General features: G+C 38.4%; 1 protein-coding gene across 1 annotated transcript in view; it reads right to left on the reverse strand.

Moving 5' to 3' along the window:
• Window positions 1-13,071, reverse strand: part of ZSWIM6 (zinc finger SWIM-type containing 6) — a 217,391-nt gene that overhangs the window by 2,827 nt on the left and 201,493 nt on the right. Inside the window, exons 9-13 of the mRNA XM_007973572.3 lie at window positions 11,902-12,162; window positions 8,007-8,142; window positions 4,649-4,806; window positions 3,867-4,030; window positions 1,686-1,767 (exon numbers count right to left, since the gene is read on the reverse strand). Of these exons, the coding sequence (XP_007971763.3) occupies window positions 1,686-1,767; window positions 3,867-4,030; window positions 4,649-4,806; window positions 8,007-8,142; window positions 11,902-12,162 (801 nt within the window). The remainder of the gene's footprint in view (window positions 1-1,685; window positions 1,768-3,866; window positions 4,031-4,648; window positions 4,807-8,006; window positions 8,143-11,901; window positions 12,163-13,071) is intronic.

The following is a 13,071-nucleotide window of genomic DNA, read 5'->3' on the forward strand; positions in this document are numbered from 1 at the left end:
AGGACATGAGCTAGACTAGAAAACCCTGTATGGTAACATGCCTGGGAGAAACCTTTAAAAATAAGGTCATTATGAATTGTTATTCAGTGAAATGCTGAAAGGAACATGAACTTGCTATAATAAAGAACCAATCCTCTTGGTAGCTGGTATTTGTACTGTGCTGCTTGCCAGTTCAGACAATGGCTTTTTGCTAATGAGTTCTAGTTCACTGGGGCTTCCTGTCAGAATCTGAGGCTCAAAAATTGCAACCCTCACCAAAACAGGGACTTTACATGGCTTGTATGCTTGTGTGTAAGGTAAAAGTACACATAATACAAAATTTTAAAACACACAAAGAAGCTGGAAAATGTGGCCCATAATCAAGAGAACAAAGTCAATAGAAGCAGACCTACAGATGAATTAAACGTTGTAAATGGCTGACCATGTCTTTAAAATAATCACTTTACATTCACAGACCCAATATGCCTCACTTGTAGGAAAATCCTAAAAGTGAATGATTTGAAGAGAAGGTACTAGGTCTCAGAGAGAAATCAGGTTTATATCTCGGGGCAGGGGTAGAGAAGTTATGTGGCAGTTCTTAAATTAGTATTATCTTTGTATTGCTTCACTAAAGCATGACTTTAATAATGTAAAGATAATCTTTGTATTGAGACCAATGTCCCTTTTCCAAAATAAAAAACCATTATACATTAGTGAAAGAAAAATAATAATTTTATAGTATATGCTGTGTCATATCTAAACACTTGGATGGTAGTGTTTTCTCAGCATGAAGTGTATGTCCCTTTCTGATGCAAATAAGAAAAAAGAACGTTTAACCAATATTTATTTTAAATAGCAACCGCCAGGCGCGGTGGCTCACGCCTGTAATCCCAGCACTTTGGGAGGCTGAGGTGGGTGGATCACGAGGTCAGGAGATCAAGACCAACTTGGTTAACATGGTGAAACTCCACCTCTACTAAAAATACAAAAAATTATCCGGGCATGGTGGCAGGCGTCTGTAGTCCCAGCTACTCGGGAGGCTGAGGCAGGAGAATGTCATGAACCCAGGAGATGGAGCTTGCAGTGAGCCGAGATTGTGCCACTGCACTTCCGCCTGGGCAACAGAGCGAGATTCCATCTCAAAAATAAATAAATAAATAGCAACCATTTGTTTCTGTTGGCATTCTTGCTGGGAATGTACAGTTTTCTTCTGAACTGATCTACTGCTGTAGCGGGAAAATAGTTAGCTGAAGGGCCTCACAAAATGGCAGCTTATGGACAGCCAGGGAATCTTATGGCTAGCTACAATTGCTCACACATCTGGAAGATCACCTAAACCACACCCAGTGGTCATCATTTCTCTGCTGGATACCATGAGGTATGCCTTCAGATGATAAAGAGAAAAACAGTACAACTAGGTAACTTTATATATATTAACTGAATAAAAACAGTTTACTCACTGACTTATACCATTTTAAATAAGAGGCTGGAGCTTCACAAATGTGATCAATTCCAAGTTGAATAATACAAGTATGTATAACTGAAGGTTAGGGGTAGGGGATCGGGAAAAGGGAGCCCTTGTAGACGGCTAGAGGAGTCTTGGAGAAGTCAAAGTAAAAGAGTGAATATGTTCACGTGTCTGTAACTGACAAGTTAAATCCTACCATGAGGCACCTGGGAAAGCTTCTGTTCCAGAGTTTACCTACCGACTTCAGTAGCACATGTTACCAGCCACCTCACCATCTCCCGCCGTCGCCAATTTAAGGTTGACAGTGTCATTCGCATAACCTATAAAAGCAGGATAACAAAATGTTTTGGAAAATTATCCTCAGTCAATTAAAAAAAAAGGGTATAAACTATAAGGCATATAAGGCATACCTACTGTCTACCACCAGGAAGATGAAAGTATCATTTAGAGCAAAGCACTACATATGCATTTGGATTTGTCCATGGCTACCCCAGGTGGCCTTGCCACAGCCACATTCTCCTCCTGGCAAGAGGCCCACATTCTCCTCCTGGTGGGCCCACTGACCAGATGTGGTATCTGAACCAGTTACTCTATCCCTCATCTGCAAAATCAGAGGGCTGGACTGGAGCATTAAACATAGCCCATGCCCTTTTTCCCTCCCCATATTTAACATTCTATAGTTCAATTTCTGAGGCTCCTGTGAATCCATTCTAACCAGGAACTCTCAGTGGTGAAAGAGGTATTTTAAAATAATCATTTTAGTTATTCCTTCAATCTCTGGTTGCTCTTTTCTGGTGACCATGAAGGTACCTCCAGGTTTATGGGGGGAAAAAATCATCCTTGATATCATTAGTGATCTGATTTTGTTTTTCACTTTCTAATAAGAAGTCCTTAAATACACATATCCACCTCTTTGTACTTCCTCCATTCTTTAAGATTCAAAATATCCAGGGATGGCCGGGTGCGGTGGCTTACGCCTATAATCCCAGCAATTTGGGAGGCCACGGTGGGCAGATCACAAGGTCAGGAGTTCGAGACCAGCCTGGCCAATATGATGAAACCCCGTCTCTACTAAAAATGCAAAAATTAGCCAGGTGTGGTGGTGCGTGCCTGTAGTCCCAGCTACTCAGGAGGCTGAGGTAGAAGAATCGCTTGAACCCAGGAGGCAGAGGTTGCAGTGAGCTGAGATTGCACCCCTACACTCCAGCCTGGTGACAGAGTGAGACTCCATCAAAAAAAAACCACAAAAAACCAAAAACCACACATGCACACAAATATCCAGGGACATCATATCCCCAAAGGCCCTCTTGGATTCCTTCCTAGGTTCCAGAAATACTCACAAAGGGCCTGTGAGATTCCTTCTTAGGTTCTAGAAAGCATGAGGCAGGGAATAAGCTCTCATGCACATCCTATTTACCAAGAATTCCAAATAACGAGAAAGCTCATGCTAATGGTTCTTTCTGCATCACATCTTTAAGATGAGGCAAATGGTGACAAAAATTAGCCAAATAACAAGAATTTAAAAAACAAAACAAAACTGCTGAACCATCACTGTATAGCTTAAAAGCAATCTTCTATAGCTTTTGCTTGTACAGTACTCTATGTTACAGTGGTAGGTACATTTTCCTGTGATCCTATTATTTAAACATTATTAGTAAGGGAGAATCCACAACTAAAAAACCAGATTAATTATCCAATCAGGGGATTATACTCCCCATACTTTAGGTAACTGAGGTATAACAATTTTGTTCACTGCTTTTTAATGGGAAGAAAAGCAAATGTTAATAGAGATTCCATGAGAAAAATAGAAACAAACTTTTTAGTTCCTGGTTTATACAGTGATCTGTTCAGAAACTATAAGGAAGCAAACATCTATCTGCTTGACCAACTCAAAACGTTCTTGGTACTCTGTTCTGCTGAAATCTAAAACTGGACTCTGGCCCGATCACTCCTCCTTTACCTATTTTTCTCAGAGTTATTAAAAGGAGCTAGAACTGCCCATCTATTATGAAAATGCAAACATCAATAAAAATTTTTACTTCCTCTAAAAATTTATCCCTAACAACTGAATCTTCATTATACATGCTAGCTTTATTTAAGTCTCTTGTTAGCAATAATTCTTCTCCTTTCATTCAAAGGAGAAACAGTATCGTTAAGGCTGCAATTCAGAAAATGATTTTCTTAATTGAAAGACACAAATTAGGCTTCTAAATGTACAGTCCCTGCACCTTACATAGCAGTCTGGTTCAGCTGGGAGTGACCACGTCTCTGAAATACAGTTCTCTCCTGAAGTCTAACAGATTTGTACTCCAAAGAGTCATTTACCTACACTCAAAAATCCAATCAAACAAAAACAACCCTAAGAGGTGCCTTTATTTAGCAGTCTTTGATGTCCCAGGAAAGACTACCAGTCATGTACCTGCAGGCCCAGCTCCAGAGACACTTTCAAAAGAGTGATGTCTGGCAAACTGTCCATGAGAGTTGCTATTTTAAATGCATCTTGGGCAAGCTTGAAGATGTGTGATGAGGAGTGAATGTTTTTCTGGATGGATTCTAATACTGTTTCCAGCCTCCGAACATCGCCTGCAATGAACAAGGGAAAACCAAACCAAACCAAATCAAAGCAAAGCAAGACAAACAAACAAACAAAAACCATACAACCATACACACACACAAAGGGGAAAAAAAGAAACAAAACAAAACATAAAGCACAAGTTATTTACCTAACATGTTCCCAGATGGCACACAACTAGGGCTCCCATAATTACTGCAATGTCTGTGAATCTCGGCTTCACAGAAAAAGATACACCGAGACACGCCCTCAATGACTCAAAGCACAGATGAACCAGAACCAACGTGAGACAGCAAACAGCTCTCCTAGTTCCTTCTTATGTATTTTTGGTGAATATTTCAGGAAGAAAAAAATGTAACCCAACTTTTAAATCTGCTTCTGAATTTCAACCATTTATATTTTCTTGGCATGGTAACTAACCTGAGCTCTGCTGGCAGCAAGTTAATGATGCAGGTAAATGAGGAAAATGCCACCTGTTTTGCCTTAAAAGCTAGCATCTAAAGAAAAAGATCCCTTCAACCTATCTGACATTAACACCACTACTGACAATTTCATAGAAAACAAGACTTAAAAAAAAATAAACAGGCAAACGAATGAAACAATTATGAGGCCTCAGGACAGTACAGTACCTTTGGCTGCAGTTAGCATGGTGGATGCCAGCTCACACTGCTGGGACTCAATGTGGCTTAGAGTGAACCAGCGAGGGTAGCGGTTGGGAACAACTGATGCAATGTGGTGTGGGCGGGTGAGGTCTCCTGATGGAGCAGTAGATTCCAATACTAGTAACCTATAATCAGAAGACAAGGAAGGTGGCCCCTAGTTATTTCTTGTCCATTTCCTTGGCCAGAAAGACTGGTCAGCAGAAGCCAGAGGAGTGGGTAGATGGTCAGGCCTCTAGCTCAGGAAGGGCTGGTACAGCTATACTCTGCTGTGTGGATGCAAAATATTTAGATTTTTTGGACTACTAATTGTTTGCTATTAATAACTGTTCATCACCCAAACCTTATTAATTGTTCATCACCCAAACCTAAGAGATTTTCTTTCTTCATCACCATTCAGAAAATTACAATATTCAAAGAAATTAAGATATGCAAACACTGAAGAACTTTTAAACACAGGTCTTGATGTTTACCTACAAATTTTGAATTGTATGACTCAAAAAATAAATCAACAGAAACTGTTAGTGAAATGGATATTTAAGACTGAGATCACAGTCAGGGAGCAGTGAATACTTAGGATGAATAAGCTTAACCTATTTAAACATAAAACAAGAAGGGAAGTAAAACGAAAATTACCTCCTTTCCATCCATTCATACTTTCTGCACAATTAGTTTCTTATGACTCCAGATATTTGACATTAGACTATGTTCTACCAACCATATTAGAGAAGATAAATGCCACCTAAGTGTCTGTCCCTTGACAGTTTTGCATAAATTCAGAGTGATTTCTGATTTTTTGTTAAGAATATACTGTCACGACGAAACCCTGTTTCTATAAAAAATAAATTAGTTGGCTATGGTGGCATGCGCCCGTAATCCCAGCTACTTGGGAGGTTGAGATGGGAGGATCAACAGCCTGGGAGCCACGATTACACCACTGCACTCTCGCCTGGGCAATAGAAAAAAACCCTGTCTCAAAACAAATAAAAAAAATATGCTGATGAAAAAATTTCTAACAATGCCGCACATATTTAGTAATCTCTTCTAAAAGTCCCCAAAAAATTAGTAGAGTACCTAAAACTGAAATAATTTATTTACAACCATCAAAATGCTGGCCTTCATTCAAGTACACCAGTGTTAAGAACTATGAAATAAGGTAAGAGCTGGAGACCAAGGAGAGTCAGCTGGGTCTGGGAGTGATGCTGGCCTCAGGGCCCCACCCAAGAGCAATTATTGTCTGGTAAGCCAAATGGCTCATTCTCTTCTCCTTTTATCTAGGAACAAAAAGATGTTAGTGGTAGAGAAGGTGGCAAGGTAGGCAGTTAAGTAGTAAGAATACTGGCAGGGCTGCTATTTAGCTTTTGTTTAAAACTCAGGAATATCTTCGTATTCACAGGCAGGTCTTGCCAGACTTACTGTAGGAGAAACTAATCAACATCCCTGGGAAGATGAGAAAATGAGAGCCGAAGATGACCTTCCTCAGCCTTCCCCTTCCAGAAGGACTAAAAAGCAAGCGAGCTACATCTCTCTTTTCCTTCCTGTTCCCTGGACCGCCTTGCAATACCTGGTAGGGTACACTATCTGCCTTCCATGGCAGACCTTTGGCAGGATAGGAGTGGCAGATAGAAGACAGAAACTGGAAAAAAAATTCCCCTGTACCCTGCTAGTATTCCCCATGAAGAAACTGCCTTGGCAGCAACCAAGGACAAATATAAATGAGTTTGTGAGTGTTAGAAAAGCAAGCCTTTCTGCCTGGCACATACCATTACATAAGCCAGAACCACACAGAAACTTCATGCTATTTTACCCTTAAACTTTGCCAGGGGTAGTAGCAACAGCATCTGGTGGCATCATAACATTAACATCTTCCCTTTAAAACAAGATTAGAATTCCTAAGATTTGAGTAAGTATAGAGCTGAGCATATGTCTTCATAAGACAGCTTCCATTTCAGCTTCCAAAAATGAAAATAGGAACTCACTTATTATAAAATCGTGCTCTAAAACATAAACCAAGTGGTATAATGTAATTTTGTGGGGGACTTTTGCTGATGTTTGTTATTGACTTATTTTTTGGTGTTTTAAAAATAGAAAAAAGAATACTTAGGCAGATTCTCTAGCAAGTTAGTAAGATTCCATATTGCCAAGGAAAGCATGTCAAATTACAGGATGTCAGCCTTAAAACACACTGACACATAGGTATACACAGAGACACATACACACATCCTTATCACTGCATAAAAAAAGAGGTGTCCTGATAGACATAAGCTACACTTAATACTTTCAGAACAGAGTGACTTTGGGGACACTGGTAATTTATAGGTAAGGGTTTGTTTTAGAATCTACTTCACTGATTACAGACATAGAATCTTTGATGAAAAGCTTCTTGAGATCAAACTATTAATCAGCACACACAAGCTTTTAGGTCTATAACATGGCTTGTCCTTAGGTGATTATAAGGATGTCTAATCTGTACTTTCCATTAGAAGCATAGGAGTGTTTTATTAATTTTTTTAAAGGAAAAAGAAAATGTTGATGTTTTAAGAAAGATAGATGTTCCTTTTAGGTCCTTAAAATTTAAAGGTCATATGTAAGATTAAAATATAATCTTGAATTCATTAAAATATTCACCTTGAACAAATCTGTGATAAAAATAATTATTAGGTGAAATAACTTTTAAAAGAATGTAGAAATAAAAAGGTGGGTGGTAAAGAACAACATATTCTAATTGTTATTGCTGAAAAGGAGGGACCGATGTGGAGATGGAAGCAGTCAGAAGAGAGGCAGGCAGAGCCTTGAGGACCCCGAATAGTGACTCCTTCACTGCTAAATGCACGTCCCACCTTCTCTCAGCCCCCGTGATTACAGATGTGCCTTGGTAATACAGGGAGTTGCTTTCCTGCACTACTGATGGAATGTGGAATTACAGCAGGTGTGAAGATCTCCTTCAATTATATTCAATCAAGTATATTTATTATTTACGACTGTTTCAAAAATCAATTTTTTTCAAAACAATTAATTATTTATGAAGGTTTCAACTGTTGCTGTTTTGTGATTAAACTTGGCCTGAATTGTGCTTCAAGAAAAAGTAGGAAAAAGCCATGGTGTCCTTGAGTCTGATAGCAGCAAGGATAATTCTTCTCTTAGTTTATACAGAAGCAAAACAAGCCAACAAGCAAATCACCTCGACAACAATCCAGAAAGCATAAATAAATAGTTTCTTTAGCTTTTTTGCTGTCTATAAGAAACATGAAGGAGTAAGTCAGTTAACAGCCATGCTTCCCAGTGGGAATGTGGCCTGCCTCGGCCCAGCTGGGCTGTGAATACGTACCGCATTGCTCTCAGTGCAATTTTGTATGCCAGTTCAGCATCGTGAGGTAGGAGAGAGGTGAAGAGATACTTGGCAAATGTGTGCATTGGAACGCTCTCCCGATGGATTATTTCGCCTAAACCACTATATGGTCCGGCTGTGGGAAGAGAGCATACACATTTTACATTCCTAAAAAATGAACTAACACTTCTTGTAAAGCATATTTTTAAAATGTCACATAAAGTTACAACATATACAAATTAATCTAGTTAAGAATTTCATGTAAATGGCATAGAAAGGAATACAATTCTTAATAAAAAAAAATTCTTCAGGGTATAGTATCCCTTACAGATTTCACCTCATAAACCCCTAACTGTCCCACAGCTAAATGAAAAACCCAGAACTCAGGGGCACAGAGCATTCACAATACAAGTGCCTCAGAGAAAGGAACCCTCTATAGCATAAAACCTCACTGCATTTGAGCAACATCCTCTCTCAATGTGTGGCATCGGAGCATCTTGATTTGCAAATGCACAGATGACGCCACAGCCTAACTACGGAACCTACCCCTGGACCCAAGAAGGGTTATGGGCACAAATATGCCACGTTTCCAGAAAATGGTGCTCTGTTCAGGGGTGAGAGGTGTGGGAAGATTCTGAACCACAGCTCTCTAACTATACACATTGTTGCCTCTAATGAGTAGTAACAGATATTAATTCCTAGAAAGTGTTAATAAAAAGAATAGTTACCCATTTGATAAACGCTCTAGGCACAAGAAAAAAAATAAAGTAACTGGAAATCTACTACACTTTAGGCTCCCGAAAGCCAATTTTAAAAGCAAAATTACACTTCAGCTGTCAAAGTTCATTTCTTAGTAAATTCTGACAGGCACGGTGGCAGAGCTGACTTCCCCTGTGTGCTCCTTGAATGCTGCTTTGAGAAGGGCAATACAGACTTTTAAAATAAATTCTGAAAGGAAACCACAGTGGTTAGTTCAACCACTTTGCACTAAGGTACTCTGAGGTTTAGTTACTGTAAAGTGTTTAATAAATTAGTTTCCATGTCACCTTCGGGTAACATCTGTTTTATGATTTCTAGAATTATGAACCATGACACCACTGCTCAGAGGACATGCTATATTTGTTTTCCATGAGGAAAATCAGTGTGGTGAAGAGTTTAGAATGCAAGAAATGCACTTCAGAAGAAAAAAATGGTAAAAGCAGTTCCTGAACTGGTGTTTGGTTATGAGCACATTATATTCCAGATCATTTTAATGGAGGTTATTTTTTAATTCAGTTCAGTTTTTTGTATTTTTGAATTATTCATTATTTAAGTACCTTAAAAATCATACAAATTTTTTCACCTAAACTAACATCTAAATCTCTAATTTTTCCAAATCCATTAATCTTTAATTTTAAATGTTTTAGTGATTTGATATTCTTCAAAACTTCATATAGCATTATGATTGCACCTTTTGTTCATATAGCAAGGCTACATTATTTAAGTTATTAACTGTTACAGACTAAATATGTATGTCTTCCCAAAATTCACATGTGGAAGCCCCTAGCCCCAATGTAATTGTATCTGGAGTTGGGGCCTGCATTAAAGTAAAATGAGGTCACAAGGGTGGGACCCTGATCCAACAGGATTAGTGTCCTTGTAAGAAGAGACACTGGAGAGCTTGATCTCTCCATGACGTGAAGACACAGAGAAAAGATAGCCGTCTTCAAGCTAGGAAGAGTGTCCTCATCGGAAGCCAAAGATGAGGCTGGCAGCATGATCTTAAACTTCCCAGCCTTCAGAACTGTGAGAAATACATTTCTGTTATTTAAGCCACACAATCTGTGGTATTTTATTATGGCAGCCCAATCTAAGACACTAACTCTATTTTACTTAAGGACTAATTATAGCAAATCTATAGATTAGCCATACTCTTCATTTCTCCTCCATTTTCTTTCACTGTTTCCCTTTAAACCACCAAGTTACCTTTTTTGTACTATTCAGGAGATCCAGGATACATAATTAATTTTTTGCTATGATACCACCCAACAAGTAAAACATTTAGTCAGGTATCCAATAATTATTTGTGTATTAATAATTAGTGTAATTCCTGGACTCTAGTGTACTACTGAATAATGACAACTTGACATTTAGCACCAAGTTTCCCCAGAGGTGCTTGTTCAATATACTAATTTATCTATCCAATATTGTGGCCAGGAGAGATGAATACTAGTAACAATACTGGGTTACTGCTTCCTCTTTCCAGATATCTGGGCCTGCTAACTAATTTGCCTCTGACATTTGCAAAGAGTATAACTGCACGAAGAACTTGGTGCCCTCGTGTAGTCAATTCAGTCATGGAGTTCTCAATCTTCTAGCATTTACAGTAATGGCCCTGTGGCCTCCCCGCCTTGGGCTGCCTCCTGTCCTGCACCTATTCACTCTTTGTGGGCCTTGCAGGGCCAGGAAAGGAGAAGAGGCAGAGACGAGTCAACAGTGCTCCTTCTCAGGCACAGTACTCATAAAAATGTTTGACAGGAGGGATGGACTAATCAAGACTAGGGCAAAGTTCAAAAATATTCATGAAAAATGAACACAGAGACAGATTTAGGAAGGTAAATATAAACACCATACACTATCAACTTTGAAAATCACAGATCTTCCTTCTAAACTTCAGTAAAAGGGAAATCAAAAGTCAGTCAGTACAGCCAGTGACAGGCAGCATTTAAAAACTGTTTGTGACTAATGACATTGCTTATAGCAAAAGGAATTATATGGGAGAAAACGGAAAGAAAACAGTAATTGAAGAATCAGGATCACTCTTGAAATTTGTCAAGATGGGCTTTTTTATCTTTACAGGGAAAAAAACAGGTTCACGAGAGTGCTTCAAAAAATTGCTATTAGGAATTTTTACCAAAATTAAGCACACTATTAAGAAGGTTTACCTGAAGAGCATTTTCCCTTTAAAATGCATTTCTAAAACATATAAAAGTATAATATGTTTGAAGAAAATGTTTTCTTTTAAGTAGATCTTTTGCTTTGGACAAATAAAAGGGGTGCTGAAAATCTAAATCCTTCCCTGTATGTAGTAGTTCTGAACAGAAGATGAATATAACATACTTTATGAGCCTATCAATCACAGAGAATCCCATAATAACACACTAATAACATACAGGTACTTCAGAGACAGAAGCAATAGTTAGACACTACCTAAATTTGCACAAAAGATTACACTACCACACTAATTACACTTATCTTTTTAGAGGGAAAAAAATCTGAAAGATAGTGTCAGCCAAAATTTGTTAGGCCCTTTAAAACTTAACCTTATGAGAAGAAGGAAATTAGACCATGCCTCAGAGATTCTATGAAACTTTTTCCTTGATGAATCTGTGCCTAATGAATCCTCCGGAATAACTAGTCAGTGCAGTAGAAATTCACTCCCGCAGCCTTCAGTCCTTTGTTAGCATGTGCATATGACATATTCAAAACCCAGGTGTCATGTAACTGCCAATAATTTGGAGGAAGGCCAATTACTGTTTTATTATTTAATTGATCAAGGAAATAGGAACATGGCTGCCAAAAATAACGCCCTAAATATCAAAATTGAATTTATCTCAGGAACAACACAGTCTAAATGAAATCGGTCCTTTTCAAGGTTTGAGGCATTAAATGTGGCTATTTTGTAATAGGCTATCTCATATAATCACCTAAATCAAATGGTACAAATCTAAACATCCATGTTTTTTTATTCAGTGACACTATTTTTTAGACAGCAAACATGTCTTCGACACCCCATGACTATAGCAATCAGGATAACAACCATATTAAATGCATTCAGATAGTACTCTTAACATAAGAAAGATTAGCCCCTAAGTCAACTTGGCTAAATAAGTGGAAAACTTCCGTATCAGACTACCTTCTAATAGGAAGACTGCTTGCTTGCGAAAAATTTTCACCAGTGTGTCATCCAATTCAATTTCCTGAAGCTTAGAAATGAGCTGCTCCTCATTCCGGCAAACTTTCTCTTGTGTGTACAGCCCATCAGGCATGATACGCTGCTGTCCTAGCCCTATCAGGGCTACTTCCACAGCCAGCGTTAAATAGGATTCCCCTTCTTCTAAGAATTTGTGTGCAGGTAGATGCTGGTATTCCAGAGACTTGCACTGTCCCATATTCTCTGCAAAATGCCACAAAAGAAATCAGAGTTCAGAAACTACTTTTGCAGGTGATATGGTAAGTACAAATATTTATACTTCCCAGTACTAGCAAATGAATTCTTGACTAATGCTGAGAAAGCCAGAAAGCATGTTTTTTAGGCTAAAGTGCAGTCCTCCAGTATCTTTTTAAAAGTGACCATGAATGATTAAATGTTTATATTTTGGGTGATATAACATTACAAATACTTTTCTGCCTTGAAAATAAATCACCAAAGAAAACTATAAGAAAATATGAACTAAGAATACTTAAGAGAAAAACAAAATTTAATTACACAATAGTAAAATTACACGATGACTTGCACTCACCACTTTTTAAATCCTGGCATTCAAAAAGTGTCCATAATAAAAACAGTAGGGAACACAACAAATGTAACCCAATTTCAAGGTCCTTTTTATTATCCAAGAGTCATCAGTTATCACAAAAAAAATGATTCTTTGAACATTCTCTTGTCTCCATTAAAGTGCTTCTATTATAAATTATAACAAACTTCAACCATCAAACTCTTAAGGAAAGCGAATTCAGACTCATGCCTTTCACCCTCCTGATAGTGTTTGGGTTACCCACAGTCCATGAAGGCAACTATCACGGGGGAAATTATGAAGGGGCAAGACCTGAGCTCACCTAGCCATGGAAGCAACAAAGAGACAACCTTACTCCCTGCCTTACCTCCACCCACTGCCCTCGGGCAGTCTTTTGAGGCAAGATTCTTAAGTTTCAATGGGCCAAAGTGAAATCTCAAAACACAGCTTTCAAGGAATGTCTGATATAAAACAGTTTTAAACGACATTTAATACTCCCCCTTAAAGTAGACTACAATATTTCAGCGACAAGTCACTTTCAAAACAAAGACAAATTTGAAAAGCACCTA

The sequence above is a fragment of the Chlorocebus sabaeus genome, chromosome 4 (genome assembly GCF_047675955.1).
Source record: "Chlorocebus sabaeus isolate Y175 chromosome 4, mChlSab1.0.hap1, whole genome shotgun sequence".
In the NCBI taxonomy this organism is placed as follows: domain Eukaryota; kingdom Metazoa; phylum Chordata; class Mammalia; order Primates; family Cercopithecidae; genus Chlorocebus; species Chlorocebus sabaeus.